A 22,432-nucleotide genomic window follows, 5' to 3' on the forward strand; every position below is an offset into this window, starting at 1 on the left:
CGAATGAGGGTCAATTAAGCCAATTTAAATTTAATAAACTTATGTATTATGTGCAAGAGGTTACTAGCCATAGCAATATGCCATATATGACTTGTTATGATACACAGACACCGAGAGATGGGTAGAGAGCATGAGATAGATAGACAGAGAGAGAGAGAGAGAGAGAGAGAGAGATAGGCAGAGGCAGGCAATATTCCAGAACTGTTTCTGTATTTAATTTTCTTTTTTTTTCGGGGGTGGCAAACGAGTCTTGATATATCTAAGTACATTTCAGACGCGGGCTGCACAGAAGGTTAAGTATATATACATATTTATATATATACATATATATTAATAGCATCAAACCATATAAATTATAAAGTGCATAGTTCAGAATACATTACAATGCCGATGGCATATGCCGCACTTACTCAAGCTGTCATTTCAGAGGGATTGTAGTGTGTGGCGTAAGGGGGTTGGGGAGGGGGGGGGGGGGGGTGCACAAATATTTGATGTGTGATGCCATGTGGTATGTAAATACCTACCATATATATACATATGCATATGTAACTCATCATTTTAATATCGTTTGCAGAGCTCTTTCTCTCTCAGATGGATTCGCCCTGAAGAACTTGCTCTCAGTGCGGCAAATTAAAACTGAAGAACTCACTTTAAATGATGACGAATTAAAGCTAGATAATGTATTCTCATTAGCGGAAGATTAAAGTGAAAAAACTTACTCTCACTGAAGAAGAACTTTATCTGAAGAACGCGCTACAAGAGCAGAAAGATGCAAGCTGAAGAGCCCGTTCTTATTTCAGAAGGATTTATTTCAAGAACTCGCTCTTATATTAGAAGGATTTAAGCTGAAGAAAAAATACCTTCACATGCAGGAAGATTGAAGCTGAAGAACTCGCTCTTATTTCAGAAGGATTTAAGTTGGAGAACTAGCTCCAAATATAAGATCAAAGTTGAAGACCTCGCTTTCAAAAAGAATGAAGGAATTCGCTTCACTTGAAGGAAGATTAATGGACTTAATGGCTCAAGAACTCTCATGGACTTAACCTGAAGAAATCGGTACAACTTCAGGAACATTCGCTCTCATTGGGAAAGAATTAAAGTTGACGAGCTCCCTTACCATGTGGAAGGATTAAGGCTCGCTCTCCATTGATCCGTTGTGACTCATATTTGGTATAGATAGTACTCTATAGTACATACTTTTAGTTTGTGTCCAGGACATATTGCTTTCCTAAGTACTAGTGCCGCAGGAGTTAGGTTTGTGTCCGCAATGCCTCCTGCTGCCCAAGTGCTTATTAAAGCGACGAGTTTTCCACCAGCAACAATTCAAAGTGTACTTTATTTATTTTATTTTATTTTCCTTTTATCATTTTATTACTTTTAATTGATTTAATAGTATCTTTGTTTTTTTTGAATAGCTTTAAATACTATTTTTTGTTGACAATTTATACTAATCTTTGCAGTTACATTTTATTTTTTGCTTTCAGCTTAAAATTAACATATTTCTGGGCCAGAAATTCTCTAAAACACGCACACACACATACATATGTACTAATTATCTATACTGTGTCGCCAAGTGTGTGCTCTTCGAATACGAAGACTATACATGCATATATATATACATATATATACATATATATATATGTATGTTTATTTAGGAAGTCTGTTTATGTCAATTCATTAATAAATTAATTTATTACGCAATGCAAATTATGTTGAGGACACAGTTAGCCTTTAATTGTTCTATATCTATACATATATATATATATATATTATGTATATATACATATATATATATATTCATATCTTAAATGCTTAACATTTTATTCTGGTTTTCTTTTCTAGTTTTGGGTAGCCTTTCGGTAGTTAAAACTATTTATGCAACAGCATCGAAAACAATATATTCTAATAGAATTTCATTTATTTACAAATAATTTAACATTATCATTGCATTTTAGGCATTACACAAATAAATTCCGGGAAAACATTTATGCTATACGAAGACTTTTTACCATTCGTTACACAAACTAACTTAAGACTAAACTAAATGTTTATATACACAAGCCTTATTAGTTAAAAATACACGCCTAGTTATAAATAAGCACACACATTAGAAGTAGTTAAATAGGGCGAAAATAATACTTTCATAGACTTTGAGAATTGGACATACTTATGTACACGGATATATATCAATCAATATATATGTATGGTTTCTCAGAGATGTGACTCCCGCAGAACTCTGTTGGGTCTGGCAGAGTGCAGCTCCTGTTTAGATAAATTTGATAGCAGGGCATAAATTAATTGGAATTGTTTCTTTTCTGAAAGGGATTTTTTCATTGATATGCTTTTTGTTTTTGTTTTTTGTTTTTTAGGTAGGGCTTACATTAACCACGTCTCGGGGATAAGCATTATTCTGATTCAAGCAAAAACGTTAGATATGATTTGCAGTTTCTGGGTTTGTCCGGGATATGTAAGTATGTAAATGTAAATATGTATGGATTGCATCGAGAAAAGAATATGATAAATTAAACAACAGATATGCATGTATGCTGCATCATTAGGTATTCGTTCAACGTTAACGTTTAGAGTATTAGATCTTAATTACAACAAATGACAACGAGTTAAGTATTTACAAAACGAGTCGATTGCAATTACACATTTGGCATTGTTACCTAAATTAATAATGCAACAATTACACAGAAATGCTTAAAGTTAAAGAAGTCTTGCCTCAAACCATGCGAGTAAATATCTATATATGTATATGTATATATATAGGTGTATATGTCCAGCTGCTAGGGTATTACGATATTTATGTATTAATACAATTGCATTTGTTTTTACACTCACACACAACTACATGGATGTTTATATATATAAAGTAGATACATATATATATATACGTATAATTATTGTATGCAGATATGTAGCTTTAATGCATGTATGATGCTTATATACAACTTTCCTGTATGCGATTCGAAGTGGTGACTACTTCGGGCCGAAAACGATATTCACTTAATGACGAGGTCACCGATGCATTATTCGGACTGAGCAGACTGACCTCCATTGGCTGCGGTGTTAGATGATATGATGATGAGGGCGTCGATGTGCTTATATTATATGTCAACGCACCCAGCGGCGGGCTACACGTGGTTATGCCCTTCTTATTGAGAGTAGCATAGCTCTGTGGGCGGAGGCGATAAAGGGAGTATATTTGAGTTTCAGCTCGTATCGATGTCAGTTACTTACAATTTGTTTACTTGGCCGGAACGTATAGTGCAGCACCTCGTTGCCTGAATTGCTCAACAGGCCAATGGTATTGGCATCCGTGCCTACCAGACCTGCACCCACACCCACGCTATCCGCATTGCTCTTGCGCAGCTCCGCGTCCCGCCCACCACAATAATCGCGATGCGTAAGCCGCGTCGCGGGACTGGCAAAGCCTGGTGATGCGCCCAAAGCTTTCAGTGGGCGTTTCTCTGTGGGAAAATAACAATATTGGAGGAACAGTTGGTTGCAAGGACCTGGGGAATTCCTATTGGAACACGTACCGTACTGATTGGGTATAACATCTGGATCGGTGTCATCTATCTCAGCCTGATCGCTGAGCACTTGTGCATTAGTTCGTGTGCGTGCCGTCGAGCGCAGCGTATCGCCGCCCATGGAGATGGCCAAGCCTTGGCCACTTGGTGATGTTCTCGTGCCACTGTCTATGCTTACCTCGCTCAGTGTGCCACGTTCGACCGCATTCCGATTATCACAATTAATTGGAAGGAGACTGTGGTGCGACTGGTGATTGGACTGGTCGTGCTGTGCCTGTCCTTGCGCCTGGCCATGCCCATTTGTGTGCGGGTTGGGATGCAACGGGTCCAGCTGGCAGTCAGTTGGTATGGCCAATTGTGTGTGCTTTACGGCCTTCAGATTATCATCGTTGCGGCTGCAATTCAAATTCGTGCATTAGGCAAACCGGTTGCCCATTAAGCCGTGCCATTAAACATACCGATTTGAGAACCTTCTATATATGGCGGCCAGTATGATGCAGGATATGGCAAACAGCAGGCCACAGACGAGCGTCAGGCCAGCCAGGAATGGCGACAGCGGCACACTTAGCCCCGTGGAGCTGCCTGTAAAAGTAACAAATCATGATTATGAGGCTCAGTTTCAAGGCATACGCTAGTTTCAATTTTCGAACTGACCGGTTAGTTTTGCCACGCCCTTAAAGTTGATGTCGTCTATAATGGTCGGCTCCGAGCGACCCTTGACATTTACTGCGAATATGATCATGCGATAGGTGGCTGCCGGATCCAGGTTCTCAATCACAAATGTCACAGGTGTGTGCTACATTTGGGCATATATAAATAAGGTGTAGATATAGATATTATGTTTGGATATATTCTGAAGAACATTTCAAAATTCAATGTGAAAATAAACAAAATGCAAGTCGAACTAAAAACTCTTTAAATGCAAAGTCAAAATCAAATATAAACCAATGTTATTGAATTTATTTTAACCTAATGACAGATGATTTAAATTACATAAATACAACAAAAATGCAGGCTTAGGAGACGCCAGAATAGAATATCGCCAGAAACTAATATCTAGCTTATAACGTCAAAAGTTTTCTATTTATTAAAGTTCTGATTCTATTTATCTATTTCTATTCTTTATAAATTTCTTTAGGATGGCGAGTAAAGTATTGAATTAATGAGCACTAAGCAATGAAAAGTATTTATTTGAATATTATTTTATTTAAATTAATGCGGCATTAAATTATATTAAGAATTTCGTGTAAGATCTCATGTGCTACGCTTTTACTGCGCGCACATTTTAAGTATGCATATATGTATACGCATATATATAAATTTAAAATGAAATATACTTACGTTTATTGTTATATTTCTGGCCAGGCGCAGCGACTGCAACTCGACCAATTCGAGCATAAAGCTCTGTGGCAAGCCGCCATCGAATCCCTCGACACAATCCACCTGCAGCGAATCCACCGATTGATTGCTCACCGTACAGTTTTGCAGTGGAAACGGACGCCCTGAAGATAGATTAGATCACATTACATTATAGATACATCGTATATAGTTTTCGATAATGGCAGGGAGACCTACCCGCTGCGACAATTTGAAAGATACAGGGACTCTTCTGCAGGCCAATGGAGTTCTTGCCCCAACAGGAAATGGTGCCGTAGTCCAGGTCCGAGCTGGGCGTATAATTTAAGCGTGACATGCCAGTCTGCAAGAACAATTTGCTGTAGTATTTGGTTGACCTAACAGTCCAGCACTTGTGTGCCAAGATGATGAAATTAACTAAAATCCGTAACTTGAAATGCTTTGGCTCTTAAGCTCTTAAGCATCTCAATCATTTTAAACATCTTACAATTAGAGGAGGAGGGCGGAATGGGAATGGGTGCTTACCTCACTGGAGTGCAGACGGGCGGGCAGCTCCGTTTGCTCCCCGGATGAGTTGAAGGTCCAGTGGAAGGAGTCGGCTGGCGGGGAGGCGTCCACTTCGCACTTCAGTGCCAACGTCTCGTGTTTGAGGGCGCCCAACAGCTCCTCGTGGTCGATGGCACAGATGGGCGCGTCTATGGGTGAAATAAATAATTAAAGCATTTTATTAAAATATTTAATGCCCAGCCGAAAGTGGCTTAAATAAACCGCACAAATATGGGCTGCGGTCTTTAAAACTTCTATGAATTAATTGTGGACTGCAGTTGTGGGTCGCTCTCATTTGGGATACATGAGACCATTCGCGTTGGAGCCAGAGACAGAGACAGAGCCGTGGCTGGTGCCAAGGCAGGCCATGCATTCATTGCGCCATAATCTTGGTCATTAACGTGGTGTTTGGGAGCTGGTTCGGGGCATGGGGAATGGGACATGGAGCTTACACTCGGCTACGCCCACGCCCACTTAAGTTTGGCTGCGACGGCATTTGGACTGCGGCCAAGCCGGCAATGAAAACCCCCTTACGTAAATGCATTAAAAGACATTCAAGCTCAAGGATTAAATTGTAAATTACATAGAGACGTTGGCCAATGCCAAATTGCGGTGGCGCGCCCAACTCGGTTCACAGTTCCCAGTTCACAGATTGTCCGGGCATTTACTTACAGCGTATGCGCAATGTGACCGGATTACTGAGGCCTTTGCCCTCCGAATTGACAGCCAGACAGGTGTAGTCGCCGGCGGAGGCGCGCGAGACGCTCTGCAGCACCAGGGATTGATCCGACAGGATGATGCCCACAGAGATGTTGTGCTGTAGCTCCTTGCCCTGCGCAACGTTGGCAATGTGGTGATGGTTGCGTGAGTTGAGCTTTATCATTGCCAAACATTATAATAATAGCTTACATTGTGAAACCAGGACATCTTGTAGGGCTTCGGATTCGATTGCACTATGCACTCGAAGTAGGCATCATCGCCCTCCTTAATGTCGTCCGGATTCAGCGAGGAGCCCATCTTCAGCAGCGTTGTGGGCTGGTCTGCAAAATGCAAACAGAATTTCTCATTGTCTTCTATCACAGCCAGGATCTCTGAGTAATTAGAAATCGCTGCAGGTGGCCCACACCGTCCACATCGCCAACAGGCAGCTTCGTCCTTAAATACCTAACCAGCCACTTACAGTGCACAATGAGGCGCCATTTGTCCTCAATGGAGCTGCCATCGATGAATTGATTTTCTGCCCGACATGTTAAATATTTGCCATCGTCCTCCCGGGTGGGCGTGAACGTCAGTATACTTAGGGATTGATTGTCTGGCTCATTAAACTAAAAAAGAAGCGCAAACAGAGTCCATTACGAAATGAATAATGAAAAAGAAAGCTGAGGCGAGAGCAAAAGCTCAAGTGAAACAGATACAGAAACAGGCACAGACACAGAAACTGAAACTGAAAGCGAAAGCTTGAACCTAACTCTAAATGAAAATAGCTGCAATTATAAGTACAGTTAACGCCCCGAGGGCCGATCAATAGGTAATGAGCTTACATATTTACTAACGAAACAAATTATCCAAATTTAGCAACATCACAAAACTAAAACTTTACTCGCAGTTCATTATTTATTCCGTTGCGCCGAGGTAAAGTTTTGTTTTCTTAAATTATTAAGGAGCGCAGCTCGTACTATTAATTATTTATTGACCTTAACTTTAAATCAATCGAGTTTTCTGTTCTCTTTTTAATAAGCTCAACAGAAAAGCAGAGCTAACTTCGAAGTGCCGAAGCTTAAATACCCTTTCTCTTACTCTTAGCAGGTTTTCGATAATAGGCAGACTTCATTTATGATGGAAAGTTTTGGGCGACTTTATGATATATATTATTAATAAATTAAATTAAATTAAATTTTATTAAGTAATTATAATATTTTATCAGTTATTTTTTATTGTTATTTATTTATAGATATATATATTTTTTATTTATTTGTAAATGTATTTAAGACTTTGAAATTTAGGGAAAGCAAATCCATACATTTTAATTAATTTGTATAGTTTATATATACATGTATATATATATTTATTTTGTTTATGTTCAGGGTCGCATTTATCTAATTATAAACTTCAGATATGATAAAGATATCTATTCTTTCCTAAACCAATAAAACTGGCATTTTGTCGTAATTTTACCTAACTAGAATCAACTGGGTTTTTATTAATATCCTTAAGAGTTTGCCTAAGTGAGTAATTTAGTTAGTTAATCAGGAACTTTTCATGTACTTAAACATACATAAGTATATTTAAAAAATAAATTTTAGTTATAAACATAATAGAGAAACCGTTCTGTGACTTCTGGAGTAAACCCATAAGATGTTGAAAATTTGATCTGATTAGAATTAACAAGAGTTTGCTTAGATGGGTTATTTAGTTATTTAATTAAATGTTTTCCTCCTACTTAGACATACATGCATACAATATATACAACATAAACATTTGATATAAAATATAAACAAAATACAAAAACCTTTCTGTAACTTCTAGAGTAAACCCATAGAATGTTAATAATTTCTAATTTGAATCAATTTTGTTTTTGTTCTTCTTGTAAATAGGCTAATTACTTATTGATCTAAACTAAGCCACAAACACACATATGTGTGTGTAAGTACACCATTATATTAATTATTGTGTTTTCTTAATATTAATGAGCGCGTGTAGTTGTTCATATTAAATGGGAAGCATTTATTTATTTTGAAGGGCGAGCTGGCTGAAATACTTACGTTCTTGGTGAGTTTCTTTAGCTGCTTGTTGCCCTTCCACCAGGTGATTAAAGCCGGCGGCTTGGAGCCGGAACTCTTGCACTCAATATCATAGGTACGATCCGCGGAGACAAAGCGATCCTTGGTCAGGATATGCACGGCCACAGGTTTCACTGTGGACAATAAAAGCAATGGATGAGCATCTAAGCCAGACATTGAGCCAGCTATTAGACCCACAGTTGACATCCAATATGACGACCTTGTTGTTTGGCGGCGTCAGATTCGTATTGCTGGCTACGCACACAAGTCGCGCATTCAGATGCTGCCGCCCAATATTGGGATAGGATAAGTGGTTAATGGTTTTGCCATCGGCGCGCTGATCAAATGACTCATCGATGACCGTGTTATCCAAGTACCAGGTAACATTGGGGCGCGGCCGACCTGTAAGCCATTTAGTAAATCAATTAGATGTACGGCTCTCGGGCGTTGGAGGAGAGGGAGGAAGTTGACCCTTACCGCCGGATACCTCGCAGGCCAGCACAATATCGTTGCCCTCGTTGAAGGACTCCACATTGCTGGTCTTGTCATGCCTGTTGGGCTCATAGATAATGGGTCTATCCGGTGGCACAATAACAGTCAGGTTTATCTTCAGATTGCGGGTGGGTGAGTTACGAAAGTCCACACGGCACCGATAGGCGCCCTCATCCTCAATCCGCACATTGTCGATTTTCAGCTGCGCTGGATGCGAGGTGCTGCTGAAGTGGGCCCGCGTTCCGAAGGCCAGCGGCGAGGACCAGAGACGCGCCTGCCCGAATTGACGACCGCGCACATCAAAGCTGCAAATATAGAGTTTGGACACATGCCGCTGCAATTGGGCCAAGTTGCTAATTAAAAACTCCGCACGACTCACTTGTAGATGGGCTCGCCATCGCCCTCGCGAAACCAGAGCACCATATAGACGGCATCGTCGCGTTCCAGCGGCGTTATATCACACGGCAGCATGGCCTGCCTGCCCAGGACACCCTGCACCGATGTCAACGGCACCGGTCTGTCCAGTTCGTGTATGAGCTCGTCCGGCTCCAGATAGGAGCACGTCGCCAGACTCCAACAACTGGATATCAGCAGCAGGGCAACTAAATGCACCGATGCCATCTTATCATTCTTAAGCAGCGGGTATCGTTGACAGCTGACGTTCTGCTGGAGCTGTTGCTGATCCGGCTCCGGATCCTGCTGCTGCTGCTGCTGCTCCTGCTGGCAATTGCAATTGTAATCGTTGTTGAGCTCAGAATGCATTTCTCTGCGTGCTTTCCTTTGCCTTTTAATTCATTTATATATATTTCTCTCGTACTCCTTTAAGCCTTCAAGTGGAGATTAAGTGCCCGTGTCAAGTTGCTGGCCATCTTGGGCTCGGTTACGAGGGGTTTGCTTCTCTGGCTGTGGGTAAAGCGTAAATGCATTCAAAGCCAATATATATATAAGTGAAATGTGTTTGTGGCAACACTTAATGAAATGCTTCAAACAATTCGCATTTCAAAGGAAAAATTAATTATATTATTGACAGAAATACCGGAGCAAAGCTATCTTCAAGTGTAAATACTTTCATTGAATTTCTTGCATGGCAGTTTAGCAAAAAGTTTTTCCATCTCAGTGCTAATTGTAAGCCAGAAATATTAGCCCTTTTATATATGGATTAGCTGAATTGTTATTTAATTCTGGGAAAAGGAAAATTGGTTACACAATAAAGTTCACATTTTCCGCTCGACGGAAAACTGTTTATGGAGTTTAGTCTACAGATGTAGTTGTATCCAAAGCTGATTGTAAATTGCAATTATCTGTATAATCAAGAAGTTGCTGTGGCTGTATCTACAACAATCTAAATCTACCTGAACTATCTTGAACTGCAGTTTCTAAGCTATATCGTATATAGATACAAACATATATCATACAAAAATGAGTTCCAAGTGCATCGAATAAAGAACTAAAAGTTGGCATCATCTAAAACTTGCCGCCTATTTAGTCTCGTGGAGTCGAAAATTAACATTAGTATTCATACTTTTCACGCAGGATGTGTGGATCTTGCGAAAAGTGTGAAACGCGTCTTGAACAAATTATCTTAAAGATCTTGGCAATATATGTATTTTAGCCCGCCACTATACACTTAAATCTTTAAGCTTTATTCCCACTAAGACGGGGTGAAATTTCATAAAACTTTCAGCAAAAATCTTTTAAAATCAATTGCATAAAGTTTGAAAGACGTCTCAGAAGAATTCTCATAGAGATTTTCGGAATTTTGTGAAAAGTGTACAACACCTCCCAAATGAATTTGCATACAGATTCCTGGCAATTAATTTGCACACGAAGCTTCACACTCAAATATATAATACTCATTTCCACCAAGTGGGAGTGAAACTTGCGAAAAGTGTGAAACAACTTTCAGATGGAGTTGAACAAGGATCCCCTAAGAATAGGTTTGAGTGTGAACGGATTGTAAACAAGCAAAGTTTCATTCATGGGTGGAAGTACCCAAAACCTCGCCATAGGGTAACTAGAGTAAGAATTACAGCTATCTAGCTATTAGGGTTCGAGCTGTCAGGACGAACAGTTTTATATAAGTGTAGGACATAAGTTTGTATACAACACAAGGATAAGTCCTCTTCCCATCATTTCTATGACAGCTGAGTATGAAAGATGAAAAATCTTGAAGCCATACCAAAAATGAAATCAAGTGCAACGTTTTTTTTCAGCAATCAACAAATTTGTTTTACCATTAATACGTTTGCTGATAACTTTGAGGCTTGCCAATCCTTTCGGGCGCAACAATTCTCGAATTGAACAGTCAACAACAATTGTGAGTATTGCTTGCCAGAGCACAATGGCAAATGTCATATGAGTTCTGTTCGAAATCTTTGTTTTTGATAGATGAGCTCATGGGCATGAAAATGAATTCATGACGTTATTGCGGTCAATCGTTCAATATATATACAAATATTGGTGAAATTCTTGCTCAAGCTCCAGCTCAAGCTCAACTGTCAGCATAATATCTTTAAAAATGTAGAGTCATTTATTTGGCACATGGTCCGAATTGCCAAAAAAAGCAAAGAAAACACAGAAAGAAAAAAAAATAACACTGACAACAGCTCACACAAAATAACTTTGTTACTCAGAGGTTATGACGAAAGTAAGCATGATTGGTTAGCTTCCTCTAACTGCACCTACCCATTCCTCTGGCCAACTCTCGCTCATCTCGACCATAAATTGTGGCTATGGAATGTGACACACACAAACTAGCCAAAGGCTACTCTGGATTGGGCTTGTGTCTCTTTCGCTCTCGACTGCCTTATAAAGGTATTAGATCTCTGGGCTGATAACGGAGAGAAGAGTTATGGGTTTTCACAAACTTTTAAAGATGTCGTGGCCAATCAAACATGGCTCATGATCATATATCCACAAGCACTCAAAGTTATGGCCATAATGCCCCTTTATGGACATTTAATATTATAACTTAATTAATTATTACGATTTTCTAGACAAGGGGAAACAACAAAAAAAAAAAAAAACTAAAAAATACTGCTCGTAAATATGTATGGCATTCACAATTTGCCTATGAATATGATTTCAGTTTGTTTTTGTTGCCGCCAACTCCGACAATGGGCCTATGGGCCAGCTTTTCAGCCTTTTAGCCTTTCAGCTCGATTATTTGTTTTAAATGCCAACGATTTGTAGTGAACCGGTTGTGGCTAATGCGAAACATACATCAATGAACTTGAATTCTTGCTCATTGAAAATTCATTAGGTTTTATCTGTTTTTCTGTGGCCACAAAAAGTAAAAAACCAAATAAATAATAACGATAGTAATAATGTACAATAGACGCGCTGATTTATTCATTTTTTGCCTTAACAAATTTCGTAAATTATTTTAATGTGGTTTTCAACAATTTAAATGGCAATTTCCCAATTTCATTCATTAGCCATTTGCTTTTTGCACAATCAGACAAATGAGCTACAAATGAATCTCAGCTGAACTTTGATATTCGCGCGTTTGCCAATGGCTGAATTAAAGGGAATTTATGTTAATTGAAAAACACTCAACTTACACGCATTCACAATTAAATATTTCGCTGCTGCAAAACGGGCATCTTAAATAGTGCTAAGCGTTTTCTAATGGCGGCAATTAAAACGCTTCCCGCCATAAAAAATCATTTTCAGTGCGCGGCACATGTGTGTCTGGCGCGGGGGAGGGGGCTGGTGGGTTGGGGGTTGTGGGGCGTTGTCCATGGCCCAGGTGCGAATTTGCTTTTCAGCATGAGAGCAGATCAAAAGATATTTGCATTTTAAACGCAGCCAAAGGTGCCAACATACGCTTCAACAAGAACAACAGCGGCAACAACAAGAATTCGAGTTCTCTTAGTGTTGCCGAAATTTGAATACCCTTTCGCACAGTTTGAAGCTATATATTGAACTGCTTTTTGCTATTGAGAAAGAAAGAAAGGAACTTTTTCCTATACAAAGTGCAATCTCGATTTGATTTATTGACAGGGATTAAATGAAATAAACTGAAAAGAAAAAAGTGCCTCAACTTTTGAAGAATCGTTCAAAAGGCAGCCTTTTAGTTTGCCTGATTCCAAGGATTGTGGCAGCACGAGAAGACTTTGCCAGAAACCAGAAACAAGTGGACAGGTGGACTCACACAGGGCACCTGTTGAGACTGACTATGAATGTATATATCCACCGATATGTACCTTTTGGCGTCGCACAATGCGTGACACACTGACAATACCCTGCGCCAGGGTATGCTAACAAGTGCAGCTTGTCATACAGCAGGCTCCTTGGGGAGCGCCTGTGTTTGCTCAGATGCCTGGCGCATATATCTTTTACATATTTAATATATGAGCGGTTAAGTTTGTTAACTGCTTGATGGGCAGCCGGTTATAAAGGCAGGCGTGTCGGCCGCTTTGAGTGCGGTTTGTTCAAATCGCCCGTTGTTTATTTGCTGGCCATTTTCAACAAAAACACCTTCAGCTCCAATACAAAATATGATACAAACCGGTTTCCCTATTTTTCTTCACAAGTTTTTTTTCTTTACATTTTTGCCTTTTGATTTAACAAAAAGACAAAAATTGTACACGACGCTTTAAAATGCTAAAAGATGTTTGGGCCGAGTGCTGGCGCTGTGGCTGCGGCTCGAACGCTCTGGTGTTGCTAATTAAGATTACAGACATTGATACTTTACGGTACGCAGTGGCACGTACAAATACAGATACAGATACAGATACATAGTAAGCAGATATACAGGTACAAACAGGTATATAGTATATAGCGTTCGTGTGTGTGTGTTCTTGCCTTAGCTTTGAAAAGGTTTTTTATGGCAGCCAGTTGATGGGCATATTAAGGTGCTCTATCAACAACTGACAGCAAGGCAAGGGCCTTTTTGGCTTATTAATTATGTAGCTTAATTTGCGATTATGCAGATATGAGCATAAATTTGAAGGAATTGTATTAGCTGCCTGATAACTCACCAGTTTAATATATGTGCATACTCGAAATCGGTTCATTCAATATTCCATGTTGTTGTATATATTTCTTTTTTTTTGTTCTTTTGCTTATTGTGTTTTAGCTGGGCTTAATGTTTCAACTGTTTTGTTATTGTTTCTATTTTTGCTTAAAGCTTTTTTCTTTATATTTAAGATCAATGCGCGACACGCCGTCTGCGCTTGAAATACAAAATATATTTAACTATTTATATATAGATAGATGATGATTAGGGTATATGCATGTGCCTGCTTTCATAAGACGCGCACGCACTTAATTGGCCAAGATTTAGGTTCACGCTTTTGGCCATATCATTTAGCACTCGACCCACGCGGGAGCACAATAAAAATACATTTCTCATATTGTTGCCGTTGTTGTTGCCGTTGTTGTTGCAGTTGTTGCTGTTGTTGGCGGCGCTGCCAAGTGTAATCAAGTGCCACTAAAGATCTCTCGAATCTCTCTCGTTTTGACAACTATTACCATAACAAATCAGCGCGCCTGGCTCTGACAGGCCAATTGAACTGCACAGCCCGGCAGCAAACAGCCGGAACAACTGCGACAACAACGACAATGTACGACAAAAAAATATTTACACGGCACTACTATCGAAGGGGAACGGTGGAGGGGGGGGGGGGGTGGATTAGGCGGGGGGCAGGCAGTCGACAAACCGCCAACGCCAACCAGTCACTGTTAACGTTACCGTTACAGTTACAGCGTCACCAAACAATTGACAGGGGAACGGGAACGGGAACGGGTACGGATACCGTAGATTTGTGTAGCAGGAGAAGCAGAAGGGCGACAAAAACGTTGACGAGCAACGTGAAACGAGGCAAAGGAACGGCTAGGACCACGTTCACGGGCCGTGCTTGGGCTTATCCTTGTGTCTGTATTCGCCTCTTTTTATGCCACAGTCGTAAATTCCAATTATCGACGAAGTCGCAGCACGGCGGCAACAGCGCCAACTAGCCCCGCAAAGAGCCAACAGGAGCAAAAGCCGGCCTCGAGTCGAGTCGAGTAGAGTCGAGTCGCGGCGTGGTGAGACGAGGCGAGACGAGGTGAGACGAGGCGAGTCGAGCTATGTGAAGTGGAGCGTTTTTCAAAGTCAGAACCCGGCACGCGGCGCACGAACCCGGAATAATGTTATTCTTGTTGTTGTTGTTGTTGCTGCTGCTGCTGCTGCTATTTTAGTCACTGTTTTGTTTCGTTTTCATTAATATATTTAAATTTTGGTAATCCTTGTTGTGTGCCATCAGGTAATGCAATTTGTATTGTGTACCGCGGAGCACTGTAACTGAAATTGAAATTGGAATTGCCCGAGCACTAGTGTCGGGGTCAATACAACTTATATGCTGGACTATGTTGAATCAATTGCACTCATAACATTTTTTTTTTTTTGGGGGTTTTTGGTTAAGCACTTGGGCAAGGCGAAGTCACTAAAATATCACAAATACCTTAACAGTCTTTACACACACACAGACACAGATGTAATAAAATTTAACATTTGTGAGTGCGTTTGAGTTTGCCTGTGTGTGAGTGTGCGAACGTGTGGGTGTGTGTGTGTGTGTGTGTGTGCTTGGTCTGCGCTTTAAACGGATACCCTTAAGCGAACGTATTGGGCTACATTTCAGCGTACGAGCGCAGAGTCCGTGTGCAACATGTGTACCGTTATAGCTTCGCGTATCAACTGGATACACGACTTCACAGTCGTCGCACTCGTCGCTGCGCTGGTCTCGTGCTGGCGTCGCGTCGCTGCGACTCTGCTTTGATTTTTCGAAATTCGAGCTCGCGCTCTAAAGAGAGAATCGAACTGTGTACAACAGCAGCCCAAGCAGCCGAGACGACAGCTAAAGAGCTCCGAATTTTCGAGCTACTTGGACGTGCCTTTGATTTAATTTGTGGCGTGCATGCATTTATCAAAGAAAGTATGGAAAAATGTATCAAACTTTGTAAATTACTTTTTGGCATACAAATAAATTTGTATATGACTTTATACAAATTGTTATTTACTTTGCTAACAGATACTAGCTCTGGAATGTACGGAAAATATAAGTATACAAAATTTTATTATATTTTTGTGAATATGAACTTGACTTTATTTGTAGCGTGCATGAATTTATCAAAGAATTTATATAAAAATTTACAAAGTTTTTAATGAACTCTGAGGCATATTTAAGCATGGACAACTTTTCTATTATATACTAGTGCTTGGATTCTACACTTTGGCACCTTCAACAAGCCTTTTTCCTTTTTTAAACAGAATTTACACACACGTATTTGCATCTTACAGATTCTTGTGTATCTTATTGATAAGTCTGAGCCCGATCGTAAAGCGGCATCTAATTCAATAACAGTAATAGGAAAAATTAAGCTAATAGCATAACATGCCATCAGAGTGAGCTCTTCTGTTAAACAAGCATGCTTCAGCCACTGCTTTGATTTTTCGAAGTTCGAAAAAGAGCGCCTAACATTAGCCACAGCACAGCTAAAGAGAGCTAAAAAGCGTGAAACTTGGCGATATTCGAGTTGTATGTTAACATTATTGAATATCGTAGATGCTTGATAACGGTCGCTGTGGCTAACATGGGGCTCTTAGAGTTCGAAAGAGTCTTTAATGGGAAGTCCTGTGCAACATTATTGATATATTTACAGTAATATTTATTAATAAATAGTCTACTTACGGCACAAAAACTGTGTATATTTATTTAACTATACATATTGCGAATTGAAATTTTATTAATAAATATTTATTTGGCAACACTTGTGACTGCAATTAAAGGAAAGTCCTATTAAAATAAGTTTTATAAAAATATATAATTAAACACTTTTAAAATTTGTATATACTATAAACCGAAACAGGTTTAAATCACATTTGAATCATTTATGATGCGTTTTATAGTCGAACATACATAAAAAGATTATATGCCATGGGCGACCATATTCGACAAGTTTTTAATTGGTTTTGGAGTTGGTGCTAATTAAATACTGAATTTGTTTTCAATAAGCCAAATTGATTAAATAAAATGCTGGATTTGTTTTGAAACGGTTTTCAATTGAGAATTGTTGTTTGTTTTTATAACATCATAACAGAGAAAGCTAATTATCAAAGCTGAAGTGCCTGAGGTTATTTGAGCATCAAATATAATATGTTTCTGCACATATGTATCTATCATATTTAATCAATTAATTAACACATGCACATTAGTATAAGTAGATGCAACGTTGGCTGCAGCTCTGTCATAGTATAAACATATATATATATATCTGGTCTTAATTAAAAGTTGACTTGCCAAATATTAGGCCTAATAACTCGAATCGACAGGTTTCGGATAGACGGCAGTGAGAACAGACACATTATTGACATTTCTGGCAAGAGCCGAGAAATTGTTGAAGCCACAAAATTGTTGGCAAACAGAACAAGTTCCAAATAAATCCGTTTGATCGGCAGCATATATAATTTGGTATCAATCAATGTGTTGAGCTGCTTTTAAAAATAAATTCTTCAGCCTCTGAAGTAGATTTCCATAATTTTATTTTTTGTGTGCCTTCTCTCTCCCTCTCTCTTGCCCTCTGTCTTTATTATTTTGCAGAAAACAATTCACTTTTATATGGCCAGATGTTATTCATCATGTGGCTTTGTTGTGCCTTATCGTGTGATTGATGCGCCATATTCACACGATTCGATATCGGAAAGGAAGTAGTAAAGATGCTCGAGCAATTTACGAGTACAAACACAGCGTCTTTCATTTGCACACTGAGAAAAAAAAACGAGGTCCGCAATTGTAAATTGAATATGCTTTAATTGAGAATTTACGAGTGCAAGCAAAGCAGCTTGTATGTGCATATATATGCTTATACACTCAGAGAAAAACGCTGTTCGAAATTGCAATTTGAATATTTCTAGGGATACAAGCATAGCTTCAAATATATATAAGTAAGTATATATAAGTATATATGTTTGTACACTCAGAGAAAAACTCGGTTGGAATTTGAAAAATTAATATTCTTAAATTAAGCATTTACGAGTACAAAACACAGCGCCTTACATATATGTCGTATATTTGCTTATACACTCAGAGAAAAACGACGTTCGAAACTGTAGAATTTATAAGTTTTAATAAAGAATGAACCATTTTTGTAATATGAATATTATTACTCTTTGGTATAAAAGCTCGACTGTTCATTATACAAAAAAAACTTTATTAAACAAAAAAAAAACATTTTTACAAGTTTTTTTGTATTTCAATTAACTCAGAAATTGTAAACTTTTTAAGATTAGTTTAGTTATCATTAAAAAAAGTTGTTGAAAGCAGAAATACTTAAGATAATTTTTTTAGCATTAGATAAAAGTTGTATATATTTAGATGAATTATTAAAATATAGTTCAGCTGGAATTATATAAAGTTAACTCATTCGATAAAAGTTAATAAAAGAATATCTAGATTTCTTAATCTAGCATAAGATAAAAGTTAGCTTTTGCCTATTTTTCTTTAAGAATTCAGATTAGCTTATCTAACATTCAATATAAGTTAATTAAAGAAGAAGAACCTAAGATAAGTCAATCTAGCATTTGCTAAAAGTTTAGAGTAAAAGAAACTTTAATTTTTGCAACAATGAGAACTTAGCATTAATCTAGCTTTGCATAAGAGTTAATTAAAGAATAATTACTTAAGGTATGTTAATCCAGCATTAAATGAAATTTAATTATGAACTGAATACTTGAGATTAATTAACTTAGCATTAGCTAGAAGTTAATCAAACAATACCTACTTAAGATTGGATAATCTAGCATAAGATACGGGCTTACAAAGGAAGAATTGCATAAGATAAGTTAATCAAGCATCAGATTAAAGTTATTCAAATAAGAATTACTTAAGACACAGCATAAGAAACTTCAATTCTGGCAACATTAGAAACCTAGGCCCTAAATTAGTGAGCACTTTTTCTCTGAGTGCGTATGGTATATGCACTTTAGAGTACATTATGACCACCCATATATATATATATATATAAGTATATATGTAAATGTCGGAGTGCAATCACCTGGTCCACAATCGAAACGGGTGCATTAAATCGTTAAAGTAACATATACAAATTAATGCAAACAAATACACGAGTGCTTCCAACAATTCTTCGTATATTGTTTCCCATCCCCCACCCCATAGAGCCAGGGACGGGTGACGGGGGACGGGGGGCAGATCTTGTCAATAGTTACGACTTTCTGATGTGCCATGGAATGCAAAGCAGATCAAAAGCCCAGGCACGAGCGACAGAGGCACGAGGTGTGAGAATTCTCAAGTGAGCTGGCCGTGCACTCAGCTGCCGCAGACGCAGTCCCAGGCGGGACTGCAGCATCTTGGAGTTAACACTGGGGATTTGTGGTTTATTTTTGGGCATTCTGCTGGCCCAGCCGGGCGAGCTCATAAAATAGGTGTGGTCATATCATCAATAAATATTCTTTGGCTGCTTCAATAAAAAGAAGAGCGACTAGCAAATTAGCTAGAAAAATACAGGGGAAAAAAAGGAATACAATGTTTAGAGCTGAAAGCAGTTGCATGCTGTGCAGTGTAAAAATAGCTGCATCAATGGCATGCGTATGTAAACAAAAGAAAATGCACCACATGAAATGTATCTGCAGCTGCAGCCATAGCTGTGGGTGTGGGTGTATCTGCATCTGTATGAAATGCTCCGATCGCGTGTCCAGGCTTATACGAATGGGAACCCGAGACGATTGTGTTTTGTAATCATTTGCATTTTGTTAGGGCCATCAACAGCAATATTTTCGGCATGTATCTGCGAGATACAAATGTATCTATGCAAAACTGAGGCTGCTGGTGGTGTAGCGTTTAAAAGCTCATTTCTACATGCGTTACATGTGTTCCATTCAGCTCGAACATTTATTATGCACAACGCCAAAAGGAGTGCCCCGTCAGAGATGTATCTGTATCTGTGAATGTATCTGTAGCTGTGCCTCTGCCTGTGCCTGTGCAATTTGCATAGGGCATATATTATATTTTCTAGCGTTTTTAATGAATTGCTTGTCAAACAGCAATTAATGGCAGCTGCCTGTCAAATTAGACACAGCATCGGCTATTGATGACTTAATGACAACTTCCAAATGGAAGCACAAAGAACTTAACAAATTTATTAAATTTACAATGAATCGAGACTGAGATATGTATTTGATAATTTGGCCAAGACAACAATTTGCATATGAATGGCAAAATATGTCGTTTTTTACACAATATTTTAGCCATCTACTCGCAAATGGCGTGCTTTAGGCCATTAACGTGAGTTCGTTTCGGTTTTTATTCGAATCGGATGGGGGAACAATGATTCTGGCCTGCTCATGGGCATGTCTGTGGGTGCCTCTCAAATCTATATGCTCATCGATTTATCGTTGAACACACTTACACACTAACAAACAGGCAGGCAGGCAGAGCCACGTGCTTAATACGTGCTTAAATGTTAACATTTCAATTTGCAATTTGGAGCGTCTGTCGCTCTTCTTTCTCTCTGTTAGTCTGTCCGTCTGTCCACCTATCCGTGCTTATATTTGCCTGTGCTTATATCGCATGGCCTGGCCAACCGTTACGCACTCGCCACGCCCAGCGTGCTAAAATGTTTTCCAAACATGCAAAGATCATTTCCACACACACACACACAGCTGAGCCAGAGCTAACCAAACCCTTTGACATGTATCTGGTTGCTGGCTCTCAAGCCCAGCCGCACATTTAGATACATTTTATACACATGTTTAATCAGAATTCAAAGGCACGCATTATTGAATAAGCCCCGAAAGAATATATATATATATATGTAAATATATATGTATTTATATATATTATATGCCATATAAGAGCGCTGCCATGAGTATCCGTATCCGTGGCCATCGCCCGCCGAATGTGTGTGCCCAGATAAGATACTTTATTGACATTGCGTGTCTAAACACTTTACCGCTAAGCTAGTTGTTGTTGCTATTGTTGTTGTTATTATTATTGTTGTTGTTGTTGTTTCTTGATTGTGATTGTGCGCTTTAAGCTTATTTGCATACCCATAATTCTTTATTCCGTGAGGTGTGCGTGTGTATTGTTTGGCACGAGCATCGCATAGATACATTTACGTGTGTATCTATCGGAAACACACAATTTTAATCAAAACACAAAACTTCGCTGGAATTGCCGCGCATTTAAATATATATTTGGATATTAAGCAGTTTCAGATACATATTTATGCAGCACAGCTCCACTTGGGAACACACATCGATGCTATCTGTCACCTTTCTAAGCCCCAACCCGCTCCCACACACAAGTCCAATGGGCTGTTAGAGTTCTGATCATGGCTTAATCTCAGGTGACGCTCTTTTAAGCACTTTTTGACCTATTCTCCATGCAATGTTTGATTTGGGTTTTTATTTGTTTTACATATGTCCTCTTTAGGGAGGGAACACCTCATAGAAAAGCATTAAACAAATTGTTACCATCTATTAAACATACTTCACATACTTAACAGAGCGAAAGCTCTGATTACAGGCAGCTCCCATAACCGGACATATTTCTCGAAAATTTGTTGACGAGGTCTTCATCTATGCATTACACATTTCATACCCTATTAAAGGGGTATAAACCCAAAAGAAGATTTCACAAGACTTACTTTGCTTCAATATTAGGAATTTTATAAACAAAGAAACAAGGACCAAAAAGCTCAAAAAAGTGCTTTCGCTTTGTTGTTTCCTTTTTAGCGTTTTGTACGTTATAATTCGCAACAGGTTTAAGCTTGGAACTGAAACTAAAGTGCATGCTGGTTTAAAGTTGTTGGCATAGTTGTTGATGATAGAACCAGGCAGGCTCTCGAAACAGATCTACAGGCTCTCTGCTTACCTTTTTTTGAACGAAAAGAAAACCAAAATATTCATTTAAAGTTGGATAAGAAAGGCTATCATTTATTTTTATCACTATTCCTTCTTCTATTACTTCTTTCTGAATGTCTTCCTAAGCCAAATGTAAATACTTTGAAAATCAAAACTTGAATTTTTCTTTTTCTTTATTGCACAGCAAATTGAAAAACATGCGATGAGCTCGTGCATGGCCCAAATATTGCCCACATTTTTCCCTAGATATGCGATGGCAATGCGCATTTGGTTAAGAAAAATACCAAACTTGAAGCAATCGACCACAACCCAAGTGTCTGGCCATGATGATAATGATGATGTAAACGTTGATGCTGACGATGATGATGATGTGACTGTCACCAAGCTAGCCGCGTGTGACTGTGTGTTGTTGTCGTTGTGGTCGCCCCAAATCATTAATTTGAGAAAACGTGACTTTTTTGCCATATTTTGAATTCTAATTCCACTCATTAGTCGGCGCTGTCGCCGTTGCCATTCTAAACATAACTTCAAAAGGTGCAGACTGCACTTGTGACACGTTTCGTAATCTCTTGGCTGGGTTGGCTGGCAAAGCCTTTTTCGCAATTTTCCATAAGCAGGCAACAGAATACATTGCACTAGAAGATGTGCAGCTCTGACTGCCAAGATGCCGCCGCCGAGCAGCAGATACAGATACAGATGCTAACGCTAACCTGCAGCTAAGTACACCTGTATATATGACTGCGGCCTCTGTGTGTGGATGTGTGTGGATGTGTGTGGATGTGTGTGTGAGTGTGAGTGTGTTGAGGGGCAACGTCAGAGTGCATTACAAGCTCAAGTACAAGCTATTTCCGCAGCGG

The 22,432-nt window shown here is 39.0% G+C and overlaps 1 protein-coding gene across 2 annotated transcripts; it reads right to left on the bottom strand.

The window, feature by feature from the left end:
• Positions 1-1,411: 1,411 nt before the first annotated feature.
• On the bottom strand, positions 1,412-13,784 carry LOC115761612 (hemicentin-1). Of its 2 annotated transcripts, XM_030703414.1 has the most exons (16): positions 13,696-13,784; positions 9,090-9,613; positions 8,696-9,015; positions 8,417-8,620; positions 8,201-8,352; positions 6,619-6,763; positions 6,348-6,478; positions 6,111-6,270; positions 5,418-5,587; positions 5,112-5,235; positions 4,878-5,038; positions 4,191-4,332; positions 3,995-4,118; positions 3,546-3,931; positions 3,244-3,473; positions 1,412-3,178 (listed from the first exon to the last, which is right to left on the bottom strand). In XM_030703414.1, the coding sequence occupies exons 2-16, from the start codon at positions 9,470-9,472 to the stop codon at positions 2,945-2,947; spliced, it is 3,066 nt and encodes a 1,021-aa protein (XP_030559274.1). In that variant the 5' UTR covers positions 9,473-9,613; positions 13,696-13,784; the 3' UTR covers positions 1,412-2,944. The 2 variants fall into 2 exon arrangements, with proteins under 2 accessions (XP_030559274.1, XP_030559273.1); XM_030703413.1 differs by lacking the exon at positions 13,696-13,784 and having other exon boundaries at positions 9,090-9,695.
• Positions 13,785-22,432: the final 8,648 nt, after the last annotated feature.

The sequence above is a fragment of the Drosophila novamexicana genome, unplaced genomic scaffold (genome assembly GCF_003285875.2).
Source record: "Drosophila novamexicana strain 15010-1031.04,08,12 unplaced genomic scaffold, DnovRS2.1 tig00000485-arrow-pilon, whole genome shotgun sequence".
Classification (NCBI taxonomy): Eukaryota; Metazoa; Arthropoda; class Insecta; order Diptera; family Drosophilidae; genus Drosophila; species Drosophila novamexicana.

Bases quoted from the DNA above. Each gene is read 5' to 3' on its own strand.
- LOC115761612 (XM_030703414.1), bottom strand. From the start codon at position 9,472: ATGCATTCTGAGCTCAACAACGATTACAATTGCAATTGCCAGCAGGAG. The intron at 3,474-3,545 runs GTACGTGTTCCA...ATTTTCCCACAG, and splicing joins TGTTATACCCAATCAGTACG to AGAAACGCCCACTGAAAGCT. The intron at 3,179-3,243 runs GTAAGTAACTGA...CTCCGCCCACAG, and splicing joins TCCGGCCAAGTAAACAAATT to AGCTATGCTACTCTCAATAA.